This window comes from Coloeus monedula, assembly GCF_965178545.1.
Source record: "Coloeus monedula genome assembly, chromosome: 18".
Taxonomy (NCBI): domain Eukaryota; kingdom Metazoa; phylum Chordata; class Aves; order Passeriformes; family Corvidae; genus Coloeus; species Coloeus monedula.
Window position 1 is genome coordinate 13,537,854 of NC_138798.1, and position 27,110 is coordinate 13,564,963.

Consider the following 27,110-nt stretch of genomic DNA (forward strand, 5'->3'; position numbering starts at 1 on the left):
CACCATCCGAGTGGGGAGCAGCCTCCCTGCACAGCTGGAGTCAGGAGGTGATCCCTGTGTAGCTGTCACAGCTCTGGGACAGCACTGCCGGAACCAGGGCACTCATCCCAGGCCTTGACTTGTGACATCTTATCATCCTCACTGTTACACTCAGTGCTGAACAACTTCCTCCTGGCCATGAATCAAACCGGGGAAGGGTCCTCTCAATAAAAGCTCCTTTCCAAAGCCTTTTTTCCTGGAGAAATTCTCTTCTTCACATCTGATCCAAAGCCTGCTTGCTCTGTACCTTCAGATGGCTCTGGATTGAACCTCAAAAAATGGATTTTCAGCAGAACCAGCAGCCAGCAAGCTGATTTTAATGCTTTGCTTTATCTGTGCGAGACAGGTCGGCAGTTTCCCTGCACACTGAGATCGGAAAGCTGTGATTTCCATTAAGATTTCAGATTTAACTTTTACTTTTGTGAAGTCTTGAAGGTCTCTGGCATGTTGTGACAGGTGAACAGATGCACATTTTTTGCCAGATAAATTTGTATGAATAGTGTGTCTCCATATAATTATCTAACTGGGTTATACATGAGGAGTTAATATCCCCAATTTTGGGCAGAGGCTCCAACAGCTCCTGGTGCTTTAGGAAATCAAATAGGGAATACACAGTTGGTAAGGTTACAAAAAACACCCCAAAAAGAGGAATAGTGATTCAAAACAGCTCGATGACACATTCAAAGCCCACTGAGTCACCTGGCATCTCACCAGCACTGCTCTGAGGAGGGTTGGCACAGGAGGGGAGATGCCTTTGCAAGGGAATCATGTTTCAGTTGCCAAGCGTTCTCCTCCAGGAAACAGAATTGGAGCAAAGCTTGGATCGACATCATCACCGGAATTTGATTCTGGTAGGCTGCTCTGCACGGCGTGTTGGTTCTGGGGCTCCAGTCCCAAGGTCTGACAGGTGCAGTGATGTTTGAGAAATAGAAACAATGAATATTTCATTTAAAAATTAGTAATTCAACAGAATGGGGGAGATGGCAAGTTCCAGACAGCCCGTCGTGACATTTGCAGTGTGAATCCGTAACACCCAGCTCTGCGTGATGGGAGCAGAGCTCGGGTGTGCTGCTGGTCCTGGGAGAGCCCTTGGGGTGTGCGGCCCCCTGCTCGCTCCCCCCGCGGGGTCACGGGCACCCCAGTGCCAGCACACCCAGCTGCACAGTGGGCAGTCAGAACCCCGGCTGTCCGGAGTGTGCGGGCATGGAGGGCACTGGGAGTGGGACTGGTTCCAGACCATCCCTAACGAGCCACATGACACAGCGCATGGCGTGGTTTCTATTTTAGGCCACTTTGCCATCTAAAGCTGGACTCTGGGCTAAGTTTAGGAGGAGTTCCCTGTGGTCAAGGAGGAGAGCCGAGACCCTTCGGAGCAGAGATCAGTGACGGCTGGATGTGTCTGTGTCACCCCGCGGGCTGGGAAGCGCCCGGTTCCCGGAGTTTCTGCGCGGTGTAAATGTGACTGATGTAACCTGTTCTTATTATCGATTGTGCTCGTATGACTTGACAGGAATTGCCCTCTTCCTGCGCTGTCCGACTGTAATGCACAGACATCTCCCTGGAGAGCAAGGAGAAGTCCCAGCCGAGGGAAGCGGTGAGAGGGCTGTGAGGGTCGCCGGCTGTGACAGGTCCCTGTTCCCGCAGAACCCCTTCCCCTGCCCGGCCTCCCCCCGCCCGTGGCACTGGATGGGGCAGGGCAGCTAAGTTAAAAACGCCTCCTTCAAAAAGGTCATTTATTGAACCAGCTGGTTTTCCTTCAAAGGAAGAACAGCTGGAGGCTCCTTCCCCTCCAAAGACAACCCGCGCACAGTAACTTCGCCCAGCCCCGCGGCTGCAGCCGGTCCGGACGGCGGGTGGGCGTTTGGGGCTAAACTGCCCGTTTGGTCACTGCAGCACGGCCCGAGCCCGGCTCCCGCCCTCGGACCCGGACCCGGACCCGAACCCGGACCCGGACCCGGACCCGGACCCGGACCCGGACCCGGACGCGGTTCCGCTCCTCGGATCCACAGCCGGACCGGGAGCCGGGACGGTCGCGCCGCCGGGGCGGAGCCTCACCGGGCCCCGCCCAGCCCGGTAGTTCCGCTCGGGGCCGGAAGCAGCGCTCGGCCACGGAAGCTCGGTCGTGGGGCCGGCGGGACGCGTGTGCCGGTACCGGGGTTCTGGTGCCGTGCGGGGCCGGCGGGACGCGTGTGCCGGGACCGGGGCTCGGGCGGCTGTGGCGGGGCTGGGTTGGGGTGAGCGGCAGCGGCTGTGTCGGAGCTCGGGAGTCGTGGCAGCAGCTGGGCAGGGCCCGGTGCGACAGGGACCGGACAGGGAGCGTGGCCGGGGGGGCGGCGGGAGCGGCAGGGCCCGGGGTAAGCGGCGGTGTTGGGTTAACTGAGCGTGTCTGGCCGTGGGGTAGGGCCAGGGTGACAGAGCTGGGGGTGCTCACCTGGAGAGGAGAAGGTTCCAGGGACACCTCGGAGCCCCTTCCTAAAGTGCCTAAAGGGGGTCCAGGAGAGCTGGAGAGGGACTGGGGACAAGGCATGGAGGGACAGGACACAGGGAACGGCTTCCCAGTGCCAGAGGGCAGGGTTGGGTGGGATACTGGGAAGGAATTGTTCCCTGGGAGGGTGGGCAGGCCCTGGCACAGGGTGCCCAGAGCAGCTGGGGCTGCCCCTGGATCCCTGGCAGTGCCCAAGGCCAGGTTGGACATTGGGGCTTGGAGCAGCCTGGGACAGTGGGAGGTGTCCCTGCCCATGGCAGGGGTGGGATGGGATGAGCTTTAAGGTCCCTTCCAACACAAACCATTCCATGAGTCCATGCTGCAGCATTCCCTGTGCCAGCTGTGCTGCGGTGGGTGCCTCATCCTCAGCAGAGTCACCTCACCCTGGATGTTCTCAGGAATGTGCACATCAGTGGAAAGTGCAGGGCAGGGATCGTTTCTGGCACTGGGAAAATAAGTTTCCCTGGAAAAACCTGGGAAAATAAGTTTCCCTGGTTCATCATGTTCTTTGGCCCTTCCACTGTACCTGAAATCACAGGGCATGACAGATTAATCGTGGGCTTGTGGTTTAGACCAAAGTTCTTTCCAGGGGAAAAGCTTATGAGCGTCAGGAATCAGGAACGATTCTCTGTTGAGCTTATCCCATGCTCAGCTTTTTTCTTTTCTGTAGCCGAATAAGCTTTTGGGCAGGGGTTCTGTCTCTTACAGGATGTTTTTGACTTGGACTGGAGATTTTGATGCCTTCCAGGCTTGAAATGAGACACTTGGCATGTTTTTCTGCATTACAAACACGCATTTCTATGTGCAGTTTTCAGAATGACTCTAGAAATTTTAAGAGCCAAATTAAATATATGATGAAACTGAACTGAAAGCCAGCTTGGCTTATTCTGCTGAAAGGTTTTGGTGGTTTCTTTTTTTTTTTCCCAAAGAACTTGTTTATCATAAAATAATAGTTGTTCTTGTCAACATTCTAAATTTTAAACTCCCCTGGAAAGACAGAATTATTTTTAGTTTTCTGAGCTGTGGGTATTGCTGTTGCTCTGCTGTATCTTTTTTATTTGAGCTCTAAAATGTTAGATGACAGAATTTCTGCCTAAATCCATAGGCAACAAATTTATGGGATGAAAAATGTTATTTTTTCACTTGCTGTCTAAACCATGACCCCACTCCTGAGTCAGAGTTGTTCAGCTGTAGAGACACTGCTCTTGTTTTAATTGTTTTTCAGCCCAGGCAATGTGACTGCAATTAAACGTGCATCTGAGGAGATGTGTGACCTTCTTAATGAGAACATAACCTTTTAGTACCATTTTGCAGGACTCAAAACCCCATAATCCCCTAAAGAATTTAAAAGCTCTGTTAACCTGCAACTTTTGGTTTTTGTTAGTCTGAACTTTTTTAACAGCGCTCATAACATTCTTTCTACTGAGTTACTCTAATATTTGACTTCCAGTTAATTTCAGAAAGTTAATTGAAACATTTCTGAGGCCACAAATGCAAGATGAAGCTGTGGTTTTGTGAGCACATGGGAATTGGCAGGAGCAGGGAAGGCTTTTGTAGGCTCAGCCTGTGTCCCTTGTCTGGCTGAGTGCTGGGAGATTCTGCACACAGGCACCAAAAATACTCTTTGAAAGCACAGGCAAGGCTGTGTTTGGGTTGTCCCTGCACTTTGTGCTGTCAGGAGAGACACTGAAAGTGTTGAAAGAGGCTGCAAAGGCCAGAGTTCAGCACAGCTTTTCAGAAACCCGATTTAAATATCTAATTTCCATATTAAACAGTGTCCCCACATGTGTTTTGTTGTCCTGGAAGACATCTGTGGCCTTTCAGTAAGGAACAGGGATAAAAGTTCAGCACCACATTCCAGATTTCCTCTGAGACATGTGCAGGTGGCTCCTGGGTGTTCCCTCAGGATTTGGCTTTTTGGTGGGGTATAAATTGCTTGGCATAAATGCATTCCCAGCCAGTGTGTGTGTGTTACAGCAGGGCTGCAGCTTCTTTTGTTCTGCTTTTGCCTGAGCGACCTTGTAAAGTGCATCCTGTGCTGCTTTTGTTTGCTGAGGACAGGAACAAGCCACCAGGATGCCAGCATTGCCTCTGGATGAGCTCCAGCTGACAGAAAGGGATCCCAAGACAGGGAAGCTGAGAACTTTACCAGCACTGGTGAGCTCTGTTTCTCCTGAAAGCCAAACAGACTTTAGTAAATAATTGTCTTATAGTGAGGCTTGGTCTGGGATATGTGACAGGAATAGCTGGAGCTGTGTGAGGGAGGTTTAGGTGGATATGAGGGAAAGGCTTTTCCCCTAGAGGGTGCTGGGCACTGCCCAGGCTCCCCAGGGAATGGGCACGGCCCCGAGGCTGCCAGAGCTCCAGGAGCGTTTGGACAGCGCTGCCAGGGATGCCCAGGGTGGGGTTGTTGGGGTGTCTGGGCAGGGCCAGGAGCTGGGCTGGATGGTCCCTGTGGATCCCTTCCAACTCAGCATATTCTGTGATTCTGTGAAATCTGTTCAGCCTGCTGTTAAAGAAGGTTTTTGTAATGCATTCAGACAGTTGAGGTTTCATTTACCTGCCATAAAAAAAACCCCAAAACACAAGAACCAAACTTACTCTGTTCAACATCTGGAGTAAACTGTGTTTTCCCAGCACATCTCCCTCTCTGGAGTCTGTAACCTCTGCTGCAGTGGAGAGATGCTCAGGGAGGTTTTGAAAGCTCTGCCTCAAGTTTAGCTCAGAGCTGTGGCACTGGGATCAGTCCCTTGTGCCTTCAGCTTGATGAAACCAGAAAATTCAACCCATAGAAACCCTTTTCTCCCAGAAATAAGGCCTGGAGAGAGCCTTCTGGATGTGTTGCAGGAGTGGGGCTGTCAATGCTGCTCGTTCCGGAGGAGCTTTACCCTGAGCACATGTGTGGGATGAGACAGAGCTCAAATCTGCTGCTCATTGGAATTCTTGTTTTAGGGTGGACATATTTGGGCAAAGCCTGTTCAGTAACCCTTGGGAAGGGTAGTGAAGTGTTTCTTTCTGTCTTTGATGGTCGTGTCAGTTTGAGTTCATGGAATATTGTGCAAGAACTAGTTCAGAGGAAAAAGAGAAAGTTCAAAGGCATGCCAGGAAGCTCCTGCTCTTTGTTTTAAAGGTATGGGAGGATTGCTTTGTCAGGCTTTGGTTAAGAGAAAGCAAGGAGCAACATCTGCCAAATTATCAAGGTCGGAAAATGTTGCTCATAAAAAAAGATACAAACTCACTGCTTTGAAAGGGTGGAAAATGGGAGGTTACCAGGGAACAGAACGTTCCTGTCATCAGGACTGTAGTGACAGGACAAGGAGTAGTTGGTTCAAACCAAAATTTAGGTTAGATATTGGGAAGGAATTGTTGCCTGGGAGGGTGGGCAGGCCCTGGCACAGGGTGCCCAGAGCAGCTGTGGCTGCCCCTGGATCCCTGGCAGTGTCCAAGGCCAGGCTGGACACTGGGGCTTGGAGCAGCCTGGGACAGTGGGAGGTATCCCTGCCCATGGCAGGGGTGGCACTGGATGAGCTTTAAGCTCCCTTCCCACCCAAACCATTCTGTGATTCTATAATGTCAAGTTGTAATAAAAGGTAACTTTGTATTTCCTGGAATTCAGTGAGCAGGTGGTAACTGGGCATTCCTGTCACTTGGTCTGGAGTTTTAACATGGTGAATTTTGGCTTTCTGCAGCACCCAGAAATTAAAGCAGATCGGTCGTTCGTGCTGTACAAACCCCCTCCTGCCATCAGAGACCCTGCTCTGGTGGAGGAATTCCTGGAGCGAGCGAAATTCATTGCAGATGACCTGAACTGGCTTCTGGCTTTGCCTCATGACAAATTCTGGTGCCAGGTAATCATTGTTTTTTATCTGGAGATACAACATAAATATCTAGGTGCTTGTAAAAGCCATGAGCTTTACATCATTTTCATAAAGATTTGTTTATGCTTATTATGTCACTCTGGAAACATTTTGATTTCCATTACTGCCCCTTAGAATGCAAAAAAGTATTTCCGTAAGGATTTTCCACTGTGGATTTTAAGAGTTTGCTTGTAGTTGATGGATGTGGGAGTCCTTTCAATATGCCTGAGTGTTTTAGATTGCTTTAAATTTAACTGGGCTGCTCATGAGCACAACCTATGGAGGTGTGACATTCCCTCCTTCCCATTTTCCTGTCTTTGCCCGTGCCAGGTGATATTTGATGAGACCCTGCAGAAGTGTTTGGATTCCTACCTGCGCTCTGCCCCTCGCAAGTTTGACGCGCTGTGGGATTGCCATCCAGAGGTGAACGAGCTGCAGAAATGCCTCCATCGGAGTGTCTTCCTCACTTTCCTCAGGATGTCCACCCACAAGGAGTCCAAAGTAAATATTCCTATGCCTTGCAGGTGCTCCAGGCTGTGTGACTTAGGGAAAAAGAGAATTAGAGAAATGAATCATTTTCCTTCTTGTATGACATTCCTCTCCCTCATGATTTTATCAGTTGGATTCTCCATGTGGAGATAACACTCAGAGCTGAAGTATCTGAACTATGCAGTGATTCCTTGGTTGATTGCCTGGATCTCCTCCCTGAGGAGTAGCAGGTTATCCATGTGTGGTGGTTGGATATGTCATGGTATGAGGAGAGAGAGCACGTTGGCCTTTGTGTGGCCACATGGGACAGGCTCTTCAGGCCACCACTTCCTGAGCGTTCACTCCCTCAGGGCCACGTGGTGCCACAAAATTCCTGCTAATGCTTGCCTCTCCTTGAACTTGTCCCAAGTTTTGGACACACTGAAATTTCTGTAAATTACTTTTATCGTGGCATCATCAGGCATTCAGCCTGGAGAAGGCTCCAGAGAGAGCTCAGAGCCCCTTCCAGTGCCTAAAGGGGCTCAGCAGAACTGGAGAGGGACTGGGGACAAGGCATGGAGGGACAGGACACAGGGAATGGCTTCCCAGTGCCAGAGGGCAGCGATGGATGGGATATTGGGAAGGAATTGTTCCCTGGGAGGGTGGGCAGGCCCTGGCACAGGGTGCCCAGAGCAGCTGTGGCTGCCCCTGGATCCCTGGCAGTGCCCAAGGCCAGGCTGGACACTGGGGCTTGGAGCAGCCTGGGACAGTGGGAGGTGTCCCTGCCCATGGCAGGGAGGGGCACTGGATGGTCATCAAGGTCCCTTCCAACCCAAACCATTCTGGGATTCTACAATTAAGAGACATACTCAGCACTAATTGTGTGAGTGCAGCTCCCATCTGGAGCTGTGGAATTTTCACCCGGCCTTTGGGCAGGATGAGTGAGGCACCTTTGTGTTTTAGCAATTACTCCCTTGAGCTCCTCATTGGTTCATGCTGTGTTAGGGCTGTGTTGATTCTCTTGCTTATCACGTTCAGGATGTTTTGAGGGAAAGGTCTGGGAGTGGAGGACTGGGACAGGAGCAGGTTGAAGGAATGCTGGAGCCTGCAGCTGGCACCACTTCAGCAGAAGTACCTGACACCTCTGTGGTGCCTTTCATTGCAGGATCTGATTAAACCTCACCGCTCCGAGAGGCAGGCGAGCATTTGAAACCATTTTATAGTTGAGTGATTTGCAGGGAATGAATAGTCTGTTGTCATGCAGGAGTAAGCAGGAGTTCTGGAAAGGGAACCTGGCCAGCTCTGAGCCCCATCCCTTTGCTTCAGCAGGGAGAATGTGCCCAGCCTTTCACTAGGATTGAAAACATTTGCTGTCACAGGCAAACGGGGCTTTCAAAAATCCAAAATCACGTTTCAGCTGCCTGTTTCTCAGGCAAATTCAATGGAATTTTCTCATCTAGAATTTTGTAAGAAATTCATTCAGTATGATGAGTTTTTGGCACAGTGTTCAGCAGTTAGGGTGTAGAGCTGCAGTTCTGGGGTTTCTCCCTGCTCGTCCCTGATTCTGTGGTCTCTGGAGCTCTCCCAGGGTATGAGAACCTCAGGCTGTCCCTGTGTCTGGTTACTCATTCCTGTTCCTGAGCTGAGCTGTTCTGGTGCCAAGCTGGGAACTGGGGACTTGTGGGGAGATTTTTCTGTTAAACTTTTAGGTAGATTAATTCACCTCCTGGTGAATGGATCAATGGGGTGCCTGGTGTGGCAGGGACAGGGGTGTGGGAATAGATGGCTCCCCAGAAGCTCTTCCAAGCAGAGTTGCTGCCTTCTATGAAATAAATTCCTTAATACACCTTTGAGAGGTGTTTTTATAGGTGTCATTATAATGCTGGAGTTGCTGCAGAGCAAGATATGGATTATCCTTCAAATATTTTTTTTTTTTTTGGTAGGATCATTTTATCACTCCCTCTGTCTTTGGAAAAATTATTTACAATAACTTCCTGTTCGACATCCCCAAGATTCTGGATCTCTGTGTCCTTTTTGGGAAAGGAAATGGCCTCCTGCTCCAGAAGATGATTGGTCAGTAAAAGCCAAGGAACAATTTGCTACATTTAGGCTTTTGCTTGTATGACAAGTGACTTAGTGGGGTTTATACCAGTGGAACTGCTTTGAAAATTAATTGCTGTAGCAACTAAGATCTGTCATTTCTAGATCACATTGGGCTTTTCTTTTCGTGTGTGCACTTTGTTTGTGCTAAGGAAAGCTTCGTGTCCTGCTTTGCTGCCCTGAGCCGGGCTCATGTTGTTAGACATAAACCCAGGCTCAGTTGTTTTCCGTGCCAATTAAATGTGTCCCTTATAAGAGGAGTGTGGGGACTCTGTAAAATCCTGGTAGAGATGGGAAAGGGGGAGGAGGGTTGGGAGATGGGGCACAGTCCAGCTGGGAGTGCTGTTGCTCCCAGAGCTGGGAGCCGAGTGAGACATTCGGTGTGAGGTAATCGCTGCTCTGGGAAGTGGGAGAACCTGAAACTTCAGTGCAGACATTGATGTATACAGAGCTTGCAAACCACAAACACTTCAGAGCCTTGCTCAAGCTGTGCTTATCCCTGGATTTCTGTGTCTGTACACACACTCTTAGTGGTGAGTACACAGGGAGGGGCGTTCCAGCCATGGATGCTGAGGAGTGAAGATGCAGCATATTGATTTAGCTTCTCTATTTATTCTGTGCTCCCTTCACAATCCTGTGATCTTTAACATCACCTGAGCACCTGAGTGGAAGAGCATCTAGCCTTGGATTAAGTGAGCTCTTCCTGAATTCTAACCCACTTTGTCTGCAGCTCATGGGATGAAGCTTTTCTGTTTCTTTGGTTTTTGTTTCTGTTTTCTTTTTGGTTTTCTATTTTTGTTTCATTTCCAAGTTCACTGACATGAGAAGTGTTAGAGATCATGTGATGCAGACAGCTTTGCAGTCAGAAAATCTTAGCTAAACCTTTGCATTTTTAATCTTTTTATCCTTTTTCAGTAGCTTCTGCTCTAAATTCCTCTGTTGAGCCTCAGAGGTGGAAAGCAGTCATGGCAAGATAGATACTTCCCTTTCAGATGTGAAGCTTAGATTATCTAGGTCTTAAAATATTCCAAAAAAAGACCTAAGTAATAAAACCTCCTTTGAATTACACTCTGGAGTGCCACACAAATCATGCTGCATGCAGGTGACCAAGGATTTGCTCACCTGATTATTTCATTATGTCGTGACAGTAATGGCATGAGCAGTTCTGGTGTGTAATTCATAACTTCATAAACTTGAGATTCTTCTCAGGGTATAAATTTTTCTGAAACTTGTCTCATAACTCTTACCTGAGTTCTGTCCTTGCTGGAGAACTCCTAATTTTCATCATCTGAATTCCCAAGAAAATAGGAGCCTCAGTGCTTACTTGGTGAGGATTTATGGTGTGGCATTACTCAGTGGAGTATTTTGTAAAGATGAAGGAGTCCTAGTAATATAATAGCAGGTGTTACTAAAGCCTCATTACCTTTAAGAAATATTCTGCACATCTCCTGGTGTGTGCTGAACTGTTATCAGTAATTAAAAGTCAACTCCAGTTGTCAAATAAAGGAACTGGGGATGTTCAGTGATAGTATTTGCATTATTCATTGATTCAGCCCCTGGAGCATGAATCATCTGGCATCTCGTTTGCTCTCCTCTCGTGAGCATATTCCCATTGCTGGATCTCCAGTGGCACTGGAGAGCTGATGGATCAGCTTTTTGGGAGCAGGGCCTGTGCATGAGCTGAGGAGTGAGGGTGGGCTGTGTCCCACGCAGTCAGTAGGTGTGTCTGGGGGGTGTCAGGAATAACACAAGCACAGTGTAACAAGTACCATTTTCTGGTGCAAATTTGCTTGTTGGCATCAATATCTGAACTGATGGAAATGCTCTCCTTCCCCTTTTCAGGAAATATCTTCACTCAGCAGCCCAGTTACTTCAGTGACCTTGACGAAACTCTGCCCACTGTCCTCCAGGTACTGCTTTCCTGCTGGGACTTCATCTGGAAAGGTGCCATAGCTTGGAGAGAGGAAAGGGAGCATTGTAGGCAGGCAGAATGTAATTCATGAAGTCATGGAATATCCTGAGTTGGAAGGGACCCACAAGGATCATCGAGTTCAACCCCTGGCCCTGCACAGGCACCCCAACAAATCCCACTCATTGTCCAAACACTCCTTGAGCTCTGACCAGTCTCCAGGGGCAGAACTTTCCCTAATATCCAGCCTAAACCTCCCCTGACTTAGCTCTTGCTCCCTTTCCCTAGTTTATGTTAATGTATGTCAGGGAGGTTTTGAACCTTTATTTAAAATTAATACTTGAGGACTCTTCCCTCCCACCTTCCTTCAGCTTCTGGCCTTCTCTGCAGTGTCCCTCTGCTGGCTCCTGTCTGTTAACACTGCCCTGTTCTCCTGATTTAGGTGTTCAACAATATTTTGCACAAGTGTGGTTTGCAATCTGAAGGAGCCTCTGCTGAGCCCCAGAAACTGGAAGAGAAAGTCAGTGTGACTCCAGGGAACATGCCCCTCCAGGTGGGACTGAACTCTCTGTACTCCTGCACACTGAACAGACCACCCAAGGTCATTCTGTTCCCAAAATCTCCTCCAGCTCGTGGTTCTGGGCCATTGTTGCACTCTTTGTCCTGGGACATGGTGATAAAACCTTCCCACCATGAGCTGATTCATTTCAACCATGTCCTTTGTAATGTGGATAGTTTTAAACCTGGCAACTTTTTTGCTTAGCCAGCTTATAAATAATGTAACAGAATATCTCACAGAAGTCTCCACCTAACCCTGGCAGTGATAAGAGCTGTTTTGGTTTTTTCTTCAGAAATGAGTGTTTTAACAACAATGTAATTTAACTGTAGTTAATTAAGAGGGCTTTTATGTGCTGGAGGCTGTACAAAGAGGGTGAACATGGTCCTCTACAAAACCTTAGTCATTCCCTTTGTGTGGGGAAACAAACTATCAGTTCAAACTATCATTTAGTGTGTCATTCCATTTGTTTCAGCTGCCTTGGAAATGCAGCTTGCACTGGACCAGACTGCTGAAAACATCCCTTTGATTCCCATGTTTCTGCCATGCAGTGCTTCATGGAAAAGTGCTGCATGGGGAAGAATTCCATATGTGGAGGGTGTATTGAGGGCAAAGCCACTGTCCAGAACAGGATCTGATGAGGATTCTTATAATCTCACAGGATCTTTAATGAAAGCAAACAGTTGGGATTGCATTAGAGATCTTTAAAGGATAGGAGTTCTAGGAGAGGCGTTGTGTCTACCCCCAGACCTGTAAGAGGTTTATGGTTGATACAGACTCTGTGCAGTCAGGAGAAGGCCTGGCCCAATATTCTGTGTCCCTTTTGGGGAGTTACACTGTGTTCCTGGGAAAACTTGCCTGGCTCTTCCCTCAGTAGCGGCTCTTTCCCTTTCAGGAGCTGAAGGACATTGTGCTGTATTTATGTGACACCTGCACAACTCTCTGGGCCTTTCTTGATGTCTTTCCCTTGGCTTGCCAGACCTTCCAAAAACACGAGTTTTGTTACAGGTATGTCTTGGAGTGCAAACAGAGCTTGTCCTGGCCATGTAAAAATACTGAATGTGCTGCTGTGTCCTGTCCCATTGTTAAATGAGGAGACAGATTTCATGCAGAGGCTGCTGGGTTCTCTCTGACAGGAATGAAGCATAATAAATACATGGATATAGGGATGTGTAGATTTTCTGTTCTATGTATGTCATTATCTAGGAGTGATCCTAGGGCCAGGCATCCATGACAATTTCAAAAATCAGCTGAACCATGCTTGGTGTGCTCTGGGAAGGGTGGAGAGGGATGAGTTATGGACAAAAAGAGTTTCCTGCTGTAGGACCCAAAGCAAGGGAAGCAGAAAGTATTTCAGAGAAATAGTTCTTCAAGGTCTGAAAACAAATGTCTTTGATGTTATGCCCAAGTTTTATGCTAGAGAATATCAGTGGGGTTTGGCAAAAGCTTTGTGTCTGGGAAAGGGTGACAAGGCATGAGAGGAAACAGCCTCAAGCTGCACCAGGGGAGGTTCAGGTTGGATATTGGGAACATTTCTTCATGGGCAGGGCTGTCCAGCCCTGGCACAGCTGCCCAGGGCAGTGCTGGAGTCCCCATCCCTGGGGGGATTTAACAGCCCCGTGGATGTGGCACTGGGGGACAGGGTCAGTGGTGGCCCTGGCAGTGCTGGGGAATGGTTGGACTCGATGTTCTCAGGGGGCCTTTCCAACCTGAAGGATTCTGTGATTCTGTGAGTCTGTTGGCTCTTTGCAGGCTGCAGATCTGTGTTGGGGCTGTTTCTGGGTTGGGCAGACGGTTCTGATCAGCACCAGGATGCTTTTGAAATGCATTTCTTTCCTACCTCTTCAAAGACCTCTCTGTGATTTCCTTAGAGTGCTGCTCTTCGTCTGTGGTGTGTTTGCTTGTGTTCTGGGGGGAAAATACCAAAATGAGGTGATGCTCATGAGTACTGCTGGTGAGGAGGGTTTAATGAAATCAGACATTTGTTCTGCCTTTTAGCAAATGATTTTTGGAGCCTCAGCTGACAGGTACAGGTTTGTTCCCCCTTTGTACAGATTAGCTTCATTTTATGAACTGGCAATTCCTGAGCTGGAATCTGCAGTCAAGAAGAGGCATTATGAAGATAACAGGTGAGAATTCCTGCAAAGGCTTGCCTCGGATTTTCAGTGAGATTTCCCAGGGCTTAGTTAAAAATTCACTTCATGCTGCTTTACCCATCCCTGCAGAGCCTGGCTTTTTTTGTGCTGCTTCAAAGAGCTCTGAAGAGATGACTTCTGTAATTCCAAATTTTCCTGGGCAGTGGGGTGACTAATCATTTTTAGTGCTGTGCAAGAAGGAATTTGATGGGAGGTGCATTCAAATTGTAACAAAGTGTGAGAACATGAATGATATCTCTGTGAAGCTCAGTCTCGCTGTAAGGCACAGGCTGTGCTGCTACAGTGGGGGTCGCGTGTGTGGAGCTGCCAGGACAATTGGGGTTGAAACCAGCTTTATTTGGAGCATGGATTTTCTTTAATGACCATGAAATGAGTCTAATATCTGGTCTTTGCAGCAAGGAAGTTATTCTGCTAAGGAAATTCCTTTTCTAGAGGGTTAACTCTGGCATAAAAGGTGTGTTACAGATTCTTGTGCTGACACCAACAGTGTCTTTTGCTCTCTCTGAAGTGTTTTCGCTGATTTGTGGAGGAGGATTTCACACTCCAGAAAGAAGATGATAGAAGTCTTTCACACCCTAATAAACCAAGTGTGTCTGCAGCCCATCCTAGAGAGCAGGTATTGGCACTTGGCTCTGTGCTACTCGCCAGTTACGTGATTGCTGTGTGGGAGAAATTTTCTCATTTACAAATTTACAGGAGAAAACGAACAGAAACTGCTTTTTGTGTTGGGATTGTAGCCAAAGACTTGGCTAAGGTCAAATTCTGTTGTCCTGTGTATCAGGAATGTTCCAGATGGAGCTGTTTGGTCCAGAATCTCTGCAGTGAGCTGTGGTCCAACGAGCTTTCTGACCACAGCGTGTGGTTCATGCAAACTTCCATCATGTGTAACACCTTGAGACTTAATTGTGACCTTCCAGGACCTGAAGGGCCCAACAAGACAGATGGAGAGAGACTGTTTACAAGGGCTTGGAGTGATAGAACAAGGGGGAATGGCTTCCCACAGACAGAGGGCAGGGTTAGATGGGATACTGGGAAGGAATTGTTCCCTGGGAGGGTGGGTGAAGCCCTGGCACAGGGTCCCCAGCAGAGCTGGGCATCTCTGGCAGTGCCCAAGGCCAGGCTGGACATTGGGGCTTGGAGCAGCCTGGGACAGTGGGAGGTGTCCCTGCCCATGGCAGGGGGTGGCACTGGATTGTCTTAAGGTCCCTTCCCACCTAAAGGTGCCTTGGAGAGAGGTTTGGAGTCTCCTCAGCATCCAGGGGTTTGGGCACTGAGGCTGCAATGGGAGTTTGCTTGGCAGGTGTTCTTGTACAGGTGAGCACAAACTTTCTGGAAGGTTCACAGGTGTAATCCCAAGACATCATAAAGGCACAGTTACAAAAGCTCTACACGTCCTTTTTTGCAAGTCTGAAGCGTCAAACTATTTGTAAAGTCTCTCTAAAGACTTGTAATTCTGAGTGTGATACAGCTTTAGATCTGACTGCTGGAGTCTTTGCTGAAGCCTTAAAAACCACTTGTTTCCATTTGACTCTTTGCTCCTGTGAAAGCCAAAAAGTGGCCTGAAATCTATTTTCAAATGGGGCTTTCCCTTGGTGTGTTAATGTGAGTCGTTTGACTGGTGGGGCAGAAGTGGGCAGGCTTATCTCTGAGTGTTCACTCTGCTGTGTTTCCTGCAGCTGTGAGAATATTCAGCCATTTATTGAGGAATTTCTGCAGATCTTCACCTCGGTGCTTCAGGAAAGGAGGTGAGTCTGACTGGCAAGAGGCCTGAGGGGGGTCTTGGCTCCTTCCTCTGCCATTCTTCACAGCAGAATTGCCTGAGGCAGCATTACGAGGCATTTGGGAGTCAGAAATCGTTGTAAGTAGTTGGGAGAAGTGCAGGGAGAGGATTTCAGCCTGCAGCACAGACCCTGGCACTGAGAAATGCTGTTCTTCACTCCCTTTAATCCAGCTCCTCAAAGAAGAGAAGAGCAATTTAGCCATTAGCTCCCTTGACAAGTTAGCCTGTTATGACTGATCTGTGCTTTCCAGCTGGGCTGACCAGACCAGAAAAATATTAAACACTCATGCTGGAGATGCAAAGGAAGTGGCAGAACTGGGAATTCCATCTTGTCCTCCTGCCCATGCTGGCGTTCTGAGCACGTTCATGTGGTAAAGCAGATTTTCCCTGTAATGCAGCACTGGGTTCCAGCCCTCACACCTGAGGAGTGTTGCTGTGGTGTAGTGGGACCAAAATCAGGCATGGCTGGAATCCAGCATTGGGTGAGAGGTTCTCTGTTCCTACCTGAGCACTGAGGCAGTCAGAGAGGCACAACAGTGGTAATTAATTGAGCTCAACTGATTAAACTTGCTCCTGTGTTTTCAGATTTCTCCGTGACTACGACGAGCTGTTCCCAGTTGAGGATGATGTGAGCCTGCTCCAGCAGGCATCCTCTGCACTGTATCCTTTGCTCCCACCTTGGGCTCTGCACACCAAGCTGCTCTTGGATTCCTTCACACCAGTGACTCTTCTGCCTCTGGTCAAGCTGCATGACTGGCAAGGAGTACTGGAAAGTTTTCCCTTAACAGAAAAGAAGGGAGATGGGGGAGTTGTTGCCCAGAGAAGCTGTGGCTGCCCCATCCCTGGCAGTGTCCAAGGCCAGGCTGGACAGGGCTTGGAGCAACCTGGTTTAATGGAAGGTGTCCTTGCCCATGGCGGGGGGGTGGGATGAGATGAGCTTTAAGGTCCCTTCCCACCCAAACCATTCCATGGTTCTGTGAGTGTTGGTGTAGGCACAAGTTTGGAAGTCGCTGACAATCCCATAGTTGGGTGATCCCTGAACAGGTGCATCCAGGAATGTCCTTAATGCCATGCTCTTAGAGACGAGACCAGGACAGCTTATATCCTCCAAGCAGTGGAAAGTGCCTGGGAAGGGGTAGACAGGAAAAAAGGACAAGCTGGTAAAGATCCAGCAGCATCCAATGGAGCTTCAGTGATAGTGGAGAGCACCCCTGAGGACGGAGAGGATCGGGGGGCTGCGTGTGCCCTGGAGGATGAGGTGGGTACAGCTCTGTGGTGCTCTGCTCTTCCTGGGGGCTCTGCTCTTCCAGGCCTTCTATTATCTGTGAGGACAGGCTTGATTTGCTCAGTTTTGGGGACAACATGAGATTTGGTGTCATTTCTGACCTTTGCTGGATCTCCATGCAGCCTTGGGAAATGAGAACTGAAGCTACACCGGAATCCTGAGTAATCTCTGAGCAAATTGCTTCCAACTCCCATAGCTTGGGTTTTCCCTTGCTGGGGATTATTCAAATACTCTGCTTCATCCCTGCAGTTCATGTGCATATTTTTGAAATGCAGAGCTCGCCTATTATTTGAGGAAGGGATTCTCCAGGGTGTCCTTGCTGCCTCGGGGACTGGCAAAAGTAGCTGTGTGCCCAAATCTGTGTCGGAAACCTTGTGTAGTTTAAACAGCTGGTTTCTCTTTTGGCTCCACTCTTGGACTTCTATGTTTAAACTCTGACAACCCAGAGTGCTGCTTTCTCCTGTATTTCTGTGCACACTGCCTGCCCTCAGCTCTGTCCCTCCCCAGTACCCACCAGTTGTGTTTGGTGTTCGCAGTGTGCCGGCGCTGCGGCCGCGCCCGTCGCCCGCGTGTCTGGCGTGGAGCTGGACTCACTGATCTCCCAAGTGAAGGATCTGCTGCCAGACCTTGGTGAGGGATTCATCCTGGCCTGCCTGGAAGAGTATGGATATGACACAGAGCAAGTGATCAACAACATCCTGGAAGATAAGCTGGTGCCATACCTGGATAAGCTGGACCGAAGGATGCAAAGGTGTGGGACAACGTCTGGTTGTTTCTGCCTCACTTAATTGTTCTCACTGAAGCCTCAACACTTGTAGAGCTCTAAGAATTTGCATTTTTGGGGTAGAGAATTGCAGTGAGAGCTTCTCATTGTCATCTGTCACCAGTTTTCTGCCCTGATCGTGTCCCTGCATAGGAGTGGGACCTTCCCTGTTCAGTGTTGGAGTAGAGCAGGTGCTGGGTTGTGTTTTGTGACAGGGGACAAAACCACTTGTACGTGAAATGCTCAAATAGAATTGGAATAGAACAGAATGCTGGGTAATAGAATATGTTGCCTTCAAAAGTTATTTTGCTGCTGTTTGGTGTCACAGGTGTGAAAATCCCAGCTGTCCTGCAGAAAAGGGCATCTTCAGAGGCACCAATTCAGCTGGAATTCAACCCACAGGGTCAAATATGGTTATTTAACAGGCTGCTGTTTTGTGAGTGAAGTTAGGCTAGAGAGAGGTTGGAACTGTCAATTCAGCTCCATTTTTATGTTCCTTCTGACAAACTTGCCAGGTTTGTCCTGCTTCCCTGGGTTGGACAAGGGATGGAGGGTTTATGGCTGGTGGTGGGATTGAGTTGTTGGAGTTTGCCTGCAGCTGTGAGTGTGTGTTTGTGCTGCACCAGCAGTTCCTGACAGAGCATCAGGATGTGAATGTGCTGTTTGTTCACATTTCATGGAGTTATGGGCAGGCTGTCTCACTGTTGCATTACAGGAAAGCATCTTTATCGGAAAAATGATGTAAAAGATCTTAGTTTTGCAACAATCTTTGTGTTCCCGCAGTCAGATCTGCTGACTTTGGCACAACTGGTGCAGGATGGGCTTTAGGAAGGATTGTTTTTTCTGCAAAGCCAGCAGTTCCCCAAGATAGAGCTGTTTTGGTTTTTTTTCCCAGCCTTTTGCATCTTGAAACAAAGCTGCTGGTTCGATAGGAAATGTCGAATTCTGACCCCTGCTGATTTATAGGGGAGCACAGCAGCATTTGCAGCTGCCCAGCTGAGCTGCCTGCACCACCAAAATGAATGTCAGAAGTACAGTCTTTTGACTTATAAGTTGAACAAACATAAACCTGGCACCCTGAGAAAGATTTAACAAGGGAGATAAATATCTTGAAATCAGCAGCAACAAATTATTGGAATTTTTTCCAGCGTGTAATTCATCACACTTAGTGTTTGTCTTCCCTGAGTCACTGTGTTGAGACCAGGCAGTCTGTTGAATATTCTGTTGTGCTGCATGGTTTGATAGACTCTGAAATGAACAGAAGAATTTTCTCATGGCTTTCTGTGGGTTGCTTTAGCTTCCCCTCAAATCCAAGCTTTGGGAAGTGCAGTGCCGTGCTCGTGCCAGAGCATGGCTGTGAAGCGAAGGGGTTGTGCCCTGTGACCCAGCCAGCACCTCTTGGCGTGCTCAGGATTGCTTTGGGACTGACAAAGGAGAAACCAAGGGCTTAGGAAAGGGACAGGATTTGTCTTCCTCACTTCAGTTTTGTTTTTATTCTCTCTCCTTGTTGTTTTTTAACAGACAGCTGAAGCCAGACCCTACCCCTCTGGTCAGCTCTCGCTATAACGTTTTCCAGAATGATGAGTTTGATGTTTTCAGTAGGGATGCAGTGGATGTGTCTCGGATCCAGAAAGGCAAGAGGTGAGTGTTGGCACCCAGTCATTAACTCTGCCTGTCAGGAGGAACAAACACCTGGGAACCTGCACATTTATCTCTCGTACAAACCTCCTGCAGGAGTGTTTTGGCAGGGGGGAAGGCTTATCAAAAATGTTTCCCACCTGTTTGTCTGGGAAAGTAAAATGAAATATGATGAGTGGGTTGGTTTTGCTTAGTGTTTTTCCTAATTGGCTTTCCTGTGTCTGCTGCTGGAGATTGCTCTGCCAAGCTCATTTGTAATGTCAGGCTCTTGCTCCTTGGGCTTAATGTTAAACTCGCACTGAACAACAAACCTTGAAAAGCACCATCCCTGAGCATGGGATTGTGACTCAGAGCTGAGAATAAATAATGATTTGGTTTAGAGCCAAGGGAAGATTCAATATCCATCTACTTCAACATCTGATAACATTCAGTGCCTTAGACTACTTCATTGTTCCTGCTGCTGTAAAGCTTCCTGCAGAAGGGCACTTGGACTCGTGGAGTAGTTTGGGTTGGAAGGGACCTTTAAAGGTCATTTAGGCAATCTCCCTGCAATGAGCAGGGATCCTCCTGCCGTGAGCAGAGATTTCTACAAAACCCCACCAGCTTTCACTTTGCTTTCTGCCTGGTTGGGTGTGTGGTGTTGGCTCCCACTGATGTCAACTCTATAATGTGGTTCCCTTGTTCCAGATTCTTTTAAAACAGATCACAGCATCATGGAATGGTTTGGGTTGGAAGGAACCTTAAAGCTCATCTCGTTCCACCCCCTGTCATGGGCAGGGACACCTTCCACTGGACTTCAAACACCTCCTCTAACCAGCCAAGTGTGATCTTAGTGTTGGGATCTATTTACACAGCAGATAACTAAAAGTCTGTCTGGAGCTGGAGCCACGTGACCTAAGAGCTCCCAGTGAAGGTTTTGATTGCAAAGTTGCATCAAACTCTAGGAGAAAACCACTTTTGTCCCCAAGTCCAGTGGCCCAGCTCCTCAGAGCAGTGCCATGGTGCTGATCCTGTCTTGGCTGGGCAAGAAAGGAATTTCTTTTCTCTCTGGCCAAGGCAATGACTTTTGTTGTGTCCACAGCTGAGAATTCACAGACAGAACCTTTCTCCTCATGGTGGTGCCTTGCTCTGTGAGACAGGTGCATTGTACAGATGTGCTGGGTTATCCCTGGTTCCCAGAGCCTTGCTGGTTATCCCTGATTCCCAGAGCCTTGCACAGGCGTGCTGGGTTATCCCTGATTTCCAAAGCTTTGTACAGATGTGCAGGGTTATCCCTGGTTCCCAGAGCCTTGCACAGATGTGCTGGGTTATCACTGGTTCCCAGAGCCTTGCTGCAGCAGCTGGTCAAGGCCAGAGAGCACCAAGTCCAGCACAGAGCATCCAGTGGCTGGAATACCCTGCTCGGAGCTCCCTCTGCAGATCGCTTGGAGAGCTCTGGAAGCTGTAAATCATCCCTGAGCTGGGCTCTGGGATCTGCTTCCATGGCACTGCCCTCCAGCTGTGCCTTCTGTCCAGTGGAACCATCACTCCTGGAGAAGTTCTCCTCTCTCCTGCTGCAGTTATGTGACCTCTTTGGATTATCCTCTTGCTGCTGCTTTTCCTGGTGTCCTTTGCGTCCCTTCATTTCAGAGCATTTGGGAAAACTCTGCAGGACTCCAGACATATTAGTTGTGGTTTGAGTAGTTTAAAACCTGGAGATCAGCAGTGCCTGAAGATGACCATATCCAACTGAATCCAAGGAAAAGCTGCAGTAACTTGCCTCCAGGATTTAACATTCAGCATTCCATAAATATGAAGTTTCCTTTCAGTGCTGAAAGTGTCACTTCCTCAGAAGATTTTCCACCAGCAAGAAGCCTGATGGTTCACCCTGGTGTTGGGGTAACAGGGCTCTCCAAGCTTAGTCTGAGATCTGCTTTGGATTTGAATTGTATCAAATATTTAATATTTTCTCACCTTCTAAATACCTTTTGCTCACCAAATTCTCTTGTGTTCAGGGTGCTGTTGCTAAGCCTGGTGTCACCATAGTGCCTAAAGAACCAGAGCAGGTTGTTCTGGCCACTCTCAGCATCAGCAGTTTGGGGCAGGGACTGTCCTGGAGAAAGACAAATCCAGCCAGGATGAGGAGGGAATCAAACATGAGGAAGTGATTGTGCTACCACAGACTCTGCTGATCCTGAAAAGTGATGACATTTGTCTGTGCCTGTCCAGCCCTCACTGTCAGCTGAATCTGTCTCCTGAAGCCAGAGCATGTCCTGAGCTCCATGGGACTAGAGGAGCTATCCCACTGTTTTTCCTGGGATTGGTGCCCAGACCATCTCATGCAGCTCCTCTGCAGTCATCAGACCAGCTCGACAGGAAGCAATTACCAAGTGCTTGGTTCAGCCTCAGCTGAATTCCCACAGAAGGTGTTATCCCAGGGATCCCGGGATGGGTGAACTCACCACGTGCTTGGGAGGGCATTGAGCAGCTTGAATGCAGGCAGTGAGTCATGGGAGAGAGGGAACCACCTCCAGCTGTAAACTTCCTTTGTTTTGAGATTCCCAGTGAAAATCGGGCTGCTGGATCACATCTCCTTCCTGAGTCGCTGCCACTGCCTTGGACAGGTCCTTTCTCTGATAATATCCATGGATGCTGGGTCCTCCCGGACTCTGGGGGCTGCAGGTTGTCCTGGGAATTGCTGGACAGTGGAATCCCCTGATGCTTTGCTGTAAATATGTACTTGGCTGGTCTGGAAAATGGGACTTCAGAGCTTATGCTTGTGCAGCTTGAGACACTCAGCAGCTCCTTTTTAATCCCTCTGTTTCTTGGTCTTCCCTTCTTTAAAATGACTATAATTTACCTTCCTTCTGAATTTAAAAAACAAGCCCCTGCAGTGCTCTGAGAGGTTGAATCACAATCACTCTCTACTGTTTTGTTCTTTGCCTTGGTGCTTGTGTTTATTTGCATCCTCACCTGCTGCACTGGTTATTTCTTGGCTCTCCCCATCTAAATTTGTCCTTTTCCCGTCACATTTGTGCTCCATTCACATTGGCCAAGGAACGGAATTGCATTTGGCTTCCTGTGAAAGCTTCCTCTGTCTCAAGTGATGGTGGTGGTCTCCAATTCCTGCTCCTTTTTAGTGGCCAAACAGCCCTGGTACAAATGACCCCCCCTGGATCACTCCATCCAGCTCTGAGGCCCAGCACAGGAAGGACCTGGAGCTGCTGGAGTGAGAGCAGAGGAGGCACCAAGATGATCAGAGGGATGGAGCAGCTCTGCTGTGAGGAAAAGCTGAGAGAGTTGGTGTTGAAAAGTCTGGGGAAGAGAAGGCTCCAGGATGACCTTTTACACGGGCTTGGAGTGCCAGGACAAGAGGGAATGGCTTCCCACTGCCAGAGGGCAGGGCTGGATGGGATATTGGGAAGGAATTGTTCCCTGGGAGGGTGGGGAGGCCCTGGCACAGGGTGCCCAGAGCAGCTGTGGATGCCCTGGCAGTGTCCAAGGCCAGGTTGGACAGGGCTTGGAGCAGCCTGGGACAGTGGGAGGTGTGAGGGTGGAACTGGATGAGCTTTAAGGTCCCTTCCAACCCAAACCATTCCATGATCCTATAAACCAGCGGGGCAGTAGGTGGGGTGAGGAGTCCGTGTGCAATCAGGGATGAGATTTGCATCGCTTCACTTTCCACTGACTGACAGGGGCAAAAGCAGCTTCTAGGGAAGGTTTTTGACCCTCTGCCTTTCCCCCCCCCTTCCCGGGCAGGAGGGAGAAGGACACGACCCGGAGCTTGGTGAATGACAAGCGGCTGGTGACGGAGCAGCGGGAGCGCTACAGCCAGTACAGCGTGGTGGTGGAGGAGCTGCCGCTGGAGCCGGGAGCAGCCCAGCCCTACGAGGACTACGAGGACGAGTACGACGACACCTACGACGGGAACCAAGTGGGCGCTAACGATGCTGACTCGGATGACGAGCTCATCTCCAGGAGGTGAATGCTGAGGGGAGGGGGAGGGAGCTTCGGGAGAATCACCGCGGAATTCTCTGCCTCCCACAAACGCTGCTTTGGATTCTGTTCTTCCACGAGAGCTTCAAAGCACCCCTTTCTCTGATTTCACTGCGGTGTGCAAGGAGGGAGGTTTGGGTCTCCCTCCCTTGGGTAGGGAATGTTGCCATGGCACGTGCCCAGGATGTTCTCCAGCTTCCACTCGGCCATTGCCTCAATTAATCAGCAAATCCAAGGGGGAAATTTCCCAGTGTGTTCCAACTTGTATTTAGCAGTGCTTCTCCTTAGAGAAACTACCCTGCAGCAGGGACAAATGGCTTGGCAAATCAGTGGAGCTGGGCAGCCTAAAATGGCTGGTTAGCAAAGGAAAACTTCAACATTTGGGAAATTTTACAACCAGACTTTTCCCTGCCGATCCCCTCTGAGTGCTGACAGCTGGAATTGAGTCCTTGATGGGCTGCACAGCACTCTGCACCATGACTGACAGCTGCACACAATGAGCTTTTGGGAAGCAAAGGGTTAGTGGGGATGGAGGCTGGAGAATATTTATTTTAGAAAACATGTGGTTTAAAAGCTGCTTTAACATTTCTGAAAGTGGCCTTTTGAATTCTGGTGTGTTATGAAGATGTCACCATTCCTAACCTCAAACCAAATTGGAGCTTTGAGGTTCTTTTGTCCCTTCCCAACCCCCCTCCCCCCAAAGCACTGAGAAGCTTCAATCTAAATCCTCTAAATCCTTTCTGTGTTTTGCCTGTAAGACTGTGGCACACAGTATTTTCCCCTCTCTCAGGTCTCACTGCCCCTAGAAACAATTAGTGGATGTCACTGCTGAAAACTGGATCTGTTGGTTTGAAATAGCAAAGGCTTTTCTGGTTTTACATTCCATGGCAGTGGAATGGTCTGAATTCCAATGGAATTTAAACACAGACACATATTTATGTTAAAGAAGAGTTATAGGCATGTGGTAAATTCTGCCTCCATCCCCAGGCCCTTCACCCTGCGTGTCCAGGGTGATTCATAAAGCCTGATGAATTTCTCCAGGGATTTCCCCCTGCAGGAAACTGGGGCACAGCAATGGAACTGGGGCTCCGTGGATAGCCCTGACCAGTCAGAGGCTTTGGAGCCCAGCACTGGCTGAGCATTAATGTTTCTGTCCAAAGGATGCTCCTTAATATTGCCTTGTGGCTGTGTCTGGATGCCCATTTCCCAAAGGAAGCAGTTGCTTCTGTGGAGAAATTCCTTGTGAGGTTTCAGGGGTTTTTTTAACTATTATTATCATCATTAATTTCAGAGACAACTTCATAGTGAACATTCCCCAGTGAAGAGCATGTGTTTGCCAATTGCCCATAGGAATGTGGTATTAACTCCTGGATCTCCTGGTTTTTTCTTCAGGAAAATAAAGTCCATGAAATGTGCAGATTCTCATTTTTAAAGACATAATGCCAACCAAAAAGGATATGCTCTTCAGAGAAATGTTTGAGGCTGTGCTCTTTTCTTTTCTAACTTTTTTTGTCTTAATTCCCAGGCCATTCACAATTCCTCAGGTCCTGAGACCCAAAGGACAGGAAGGAGGACAGGAGACAGAGGAAGAGGATGAAGAGGAGGAGGAGGAAGCTGAAAAGGAAAGAACAAAGGTGACATTTAGCTGGAGTTGCATTAAGATTTACCATATTTCTTCCCTGCTTCACCTGCAGGTGATGTGGAGCAGATTTCCCGTTTCAGAGAGGGAATCTTTGAGCAGCAGCAGGGACTGAGCTGCTGTTCAGTGGCTGCTGGGCTGTGAGTGTCCCCAGGGACAGCTCTCCACTGCCTCCTGGCCTAACTGTGCTGGAGCAGTGACACTTCATCTGTGGGGAGCTTTAATCTGCTTTATCCCAGAGACAGACAGTGCCAGCAGAGCACTCTGTTTCCATGGAAGTGCTGGGAGTAGCCACAGTGGAGGAAGGTTTTCAGGCAGGTTTTGTGCTGGGTGTTGTGTTTAGAGTCCCTGACACCAATCCTGCTGGTCCAGAGGTAATGAACCAGGAATTGACTCTGTTCCCAACAGAATCCCCTCCTCTCCAGGCTTCTGCATGGTGCTGATGAGTTTCCTGACCTGTTCCCTTGCTTCCTTGCAGGACCACTTTGTGCAGGACCCAGCTGTCCTGAGGGAGAGGGCAGAAGCCAGGCGCCAGGCATTCCTTGCCAGGAAGGGGTAAGCGAGGATCTCCCTCTGGCTCTGCAGCTGGCAGCTGTTTTGCTGCTGACTGGAATTGTTGAGGGTGTTCCTGCTCCTTGACATTCCCATGTTTCAGGGTCCTGCCACAGTGGGGTGAACTTCTTCACCCACCCTTCACTGCTGGTTCTTTTATCCCGTTGAATAGGAATGTCATGGAATCATGGAGTGGTTTGGGTGGGAAGGGACCTTGATGACCATCTTGTTCCACCCCCTGCCATGGGCAGGGACACCTTCCACTGTCCCAGGCTGCTCCAAGGCCCATCCAGCCTGGCCTTGGGCACTGCCAGGGATCCAGGGGCAGCCACAGCTGCTCTGGGCACCCTGTGCCAGGGCCTCCCCACCCTCCCAGGGAACAATTCCTTCCCAATACCCAATCTAAATCTCCCCTTTTTTCAAAGCCATTCCCCCTTGTCCTGTCACTCCAAGCAGCAGACAGGATCTTGGAGAGCACAATTTCCAGATCTCCAACAGCTCCCACAGGGATTTTGGGACAGTTTGGTAGCTGTTTGCAGCGGATGGGCTCAAGGTGTGGAAGGACACAGTCATGGTGTGGCTGATGCTGCTCCTGGGCTGCTGTGGGAGCCCTGGGATGAGCCGAGGCCCAAGGGCTGAACCCCTCACCCGCTGGTGTTTGTGGGGATCTGGGATTTTGTCCCCAGGAGTGCAGTGTGATGTCCTTTTTTTGTGTCCCTCAGGCACAAGCACGACAGCTCTGCCGTTGTTGGGAATGCCAAGGGCCACGGGCAGAACCGGGAGACGGTGCAGGAGCGGAGGAAGAAGGAAGCAAACAAAAGCACAAGAGCCAACCACAACCGCCGGGCCATGGCCGACAGGAAGCGCAGCAAGGGCATGATCCCTTCCTGAGCAGCTCCCGGGGCAGGGGCTGCACCATCCCCAGGCCCCTGCCCAGGAGGAGGCTCTGTTTCCTCAGCATTCCCTTTGCTCAGGGGATGGATGTTGTGTGCAATACCCGGCACCTCAGCTCACACGGATCTGCACTCCCTGTGGGAGTGCTGCCCTGACTGTGTGTGCCAGTGGCTGCACCCAATACATGGGACAGGCTGCAGCAGCCATTCCTGCCCTTTTGTACTATTTATAGTTCACAGAGTTTTATTTTCATACTGGTTCCTTGCGCCCTCCCTGCCCACCCTGGAGTGAGCAGCTCTGAGAGCACGGCTTCCATGGAAATGCCTTATCCTGAACTTGAGTTATAGATGGTCCCAAGCTGGAAGGGACCCACAGGGATCACCCAGCCCAGCTCCTGGCCCTGCCCAGACACCCCAACAACCCCACCCTGGGCATCCCTGGCAGCGCTGCCCAAACGCTCCTGGAGTTCTGGCAGCCTCGGGGCCGTGCCCATTCCCTGGGGAGCCTGGGCAGTGCCCAGCAGCCTCTGGGGGAAGAACCTTTCCCTGATGTCCACCTAAACCTCCTGACACAGCTCCATGCTGGCAGGGAAAGGCTCAGGCTATTCCCACTGCTGACAGACCCACAGGGGTTCAGGTGAGTAAGACCTTACGGATTTCTGTCCCTTGAGTGAGGCCTGTGAAAACAGAAGGTACAAATAAAAGATGTAGATGTTTTAGTTGGTTTTTTAGGCTCTTACAGTCAGTATTGACAAACTTCCCTGGTGTATCCAATTAGGCTATGCTTGGTTAATTTACTGGTTAATGTGCCCTGAGTGCCATCTCCCCACCACACTGTGTTTTCTAGCACTGCAGCAGTGCCTGTGGCTGTCACCCCCACAGTGAGAAAATCGGCAGTGGGTTGTGCTCCAGGGCAGTCCCAGTACTGTAGGAGCAGTGGGGTGCTGGTAAAGTCCACAGGCTTGTACTTTGGTGCCTGGTGGTGTGCAGAGGGCAGGGATGTGACTGGAGCTGC

General features: G+C 49.4%; 1 protein-coding gene across 3 annotated transcripts; it reads left to right on the plus strand.

The window, feature by feature from the left end:
• The first annotated feature begins 1,401 nt into the window (after positions 1-1,401).
• ASCC2 (activating signal cointegrator 1 complex subunit 2) lies at positions 1,402-26,776 on the plus strand. Of its 3 annotated transcripts, XM_082293569.1 has the most exons (20): positions 1,406-1,436; positions 1,550-1,667; positions 4,586-4,681; positions 6,214-6,372; positions 6,712-6,882; positions 8,793-8,922; positions 10,792-10,859; positions 11,301-11,411; positions 12,310-12,422; positions 13,469-13,543; positions 14,079-14,186; positions 15,247-15,315; positions 15,936-16,010; positions 16,431-16,608; positions 17,172-17,386; positions 18,920-19,039; positions 22,775-22,996; positions 24,537-24,645; positions 25,129-25,205; positions 25,925-26,776. In XM_082293569.1, exons 3-20 carry the CDS (start codon positions 4,601-4,603, stop codon positions 26,091-26,093), a joined length of 2,250 nt encoding a protein of 749 aa, XP_082149695.1. In that variant the 5' UTR covers positions 1,406-1,436; positions 1,550-1,667; positions 4,586-4,600; the 3' UTR covers positions 26,094-26,776. The 3 variants fall into 3 exon arrangements, with proteins under 3 accessions (XP_082149693.1, XP_082149695.1, XP_082149694.1); XM_082293567.1 differs by having other exon boundaries at positions 1,402-1,633; XM_082293568.1 differs by lacking the exons at positions 1,406-1,436; positions 1,550-1,667 and adding an exon at positions 1,700-2,187.
• Positions 26,777-27,110: the final 334 nt, after the last annotated feature.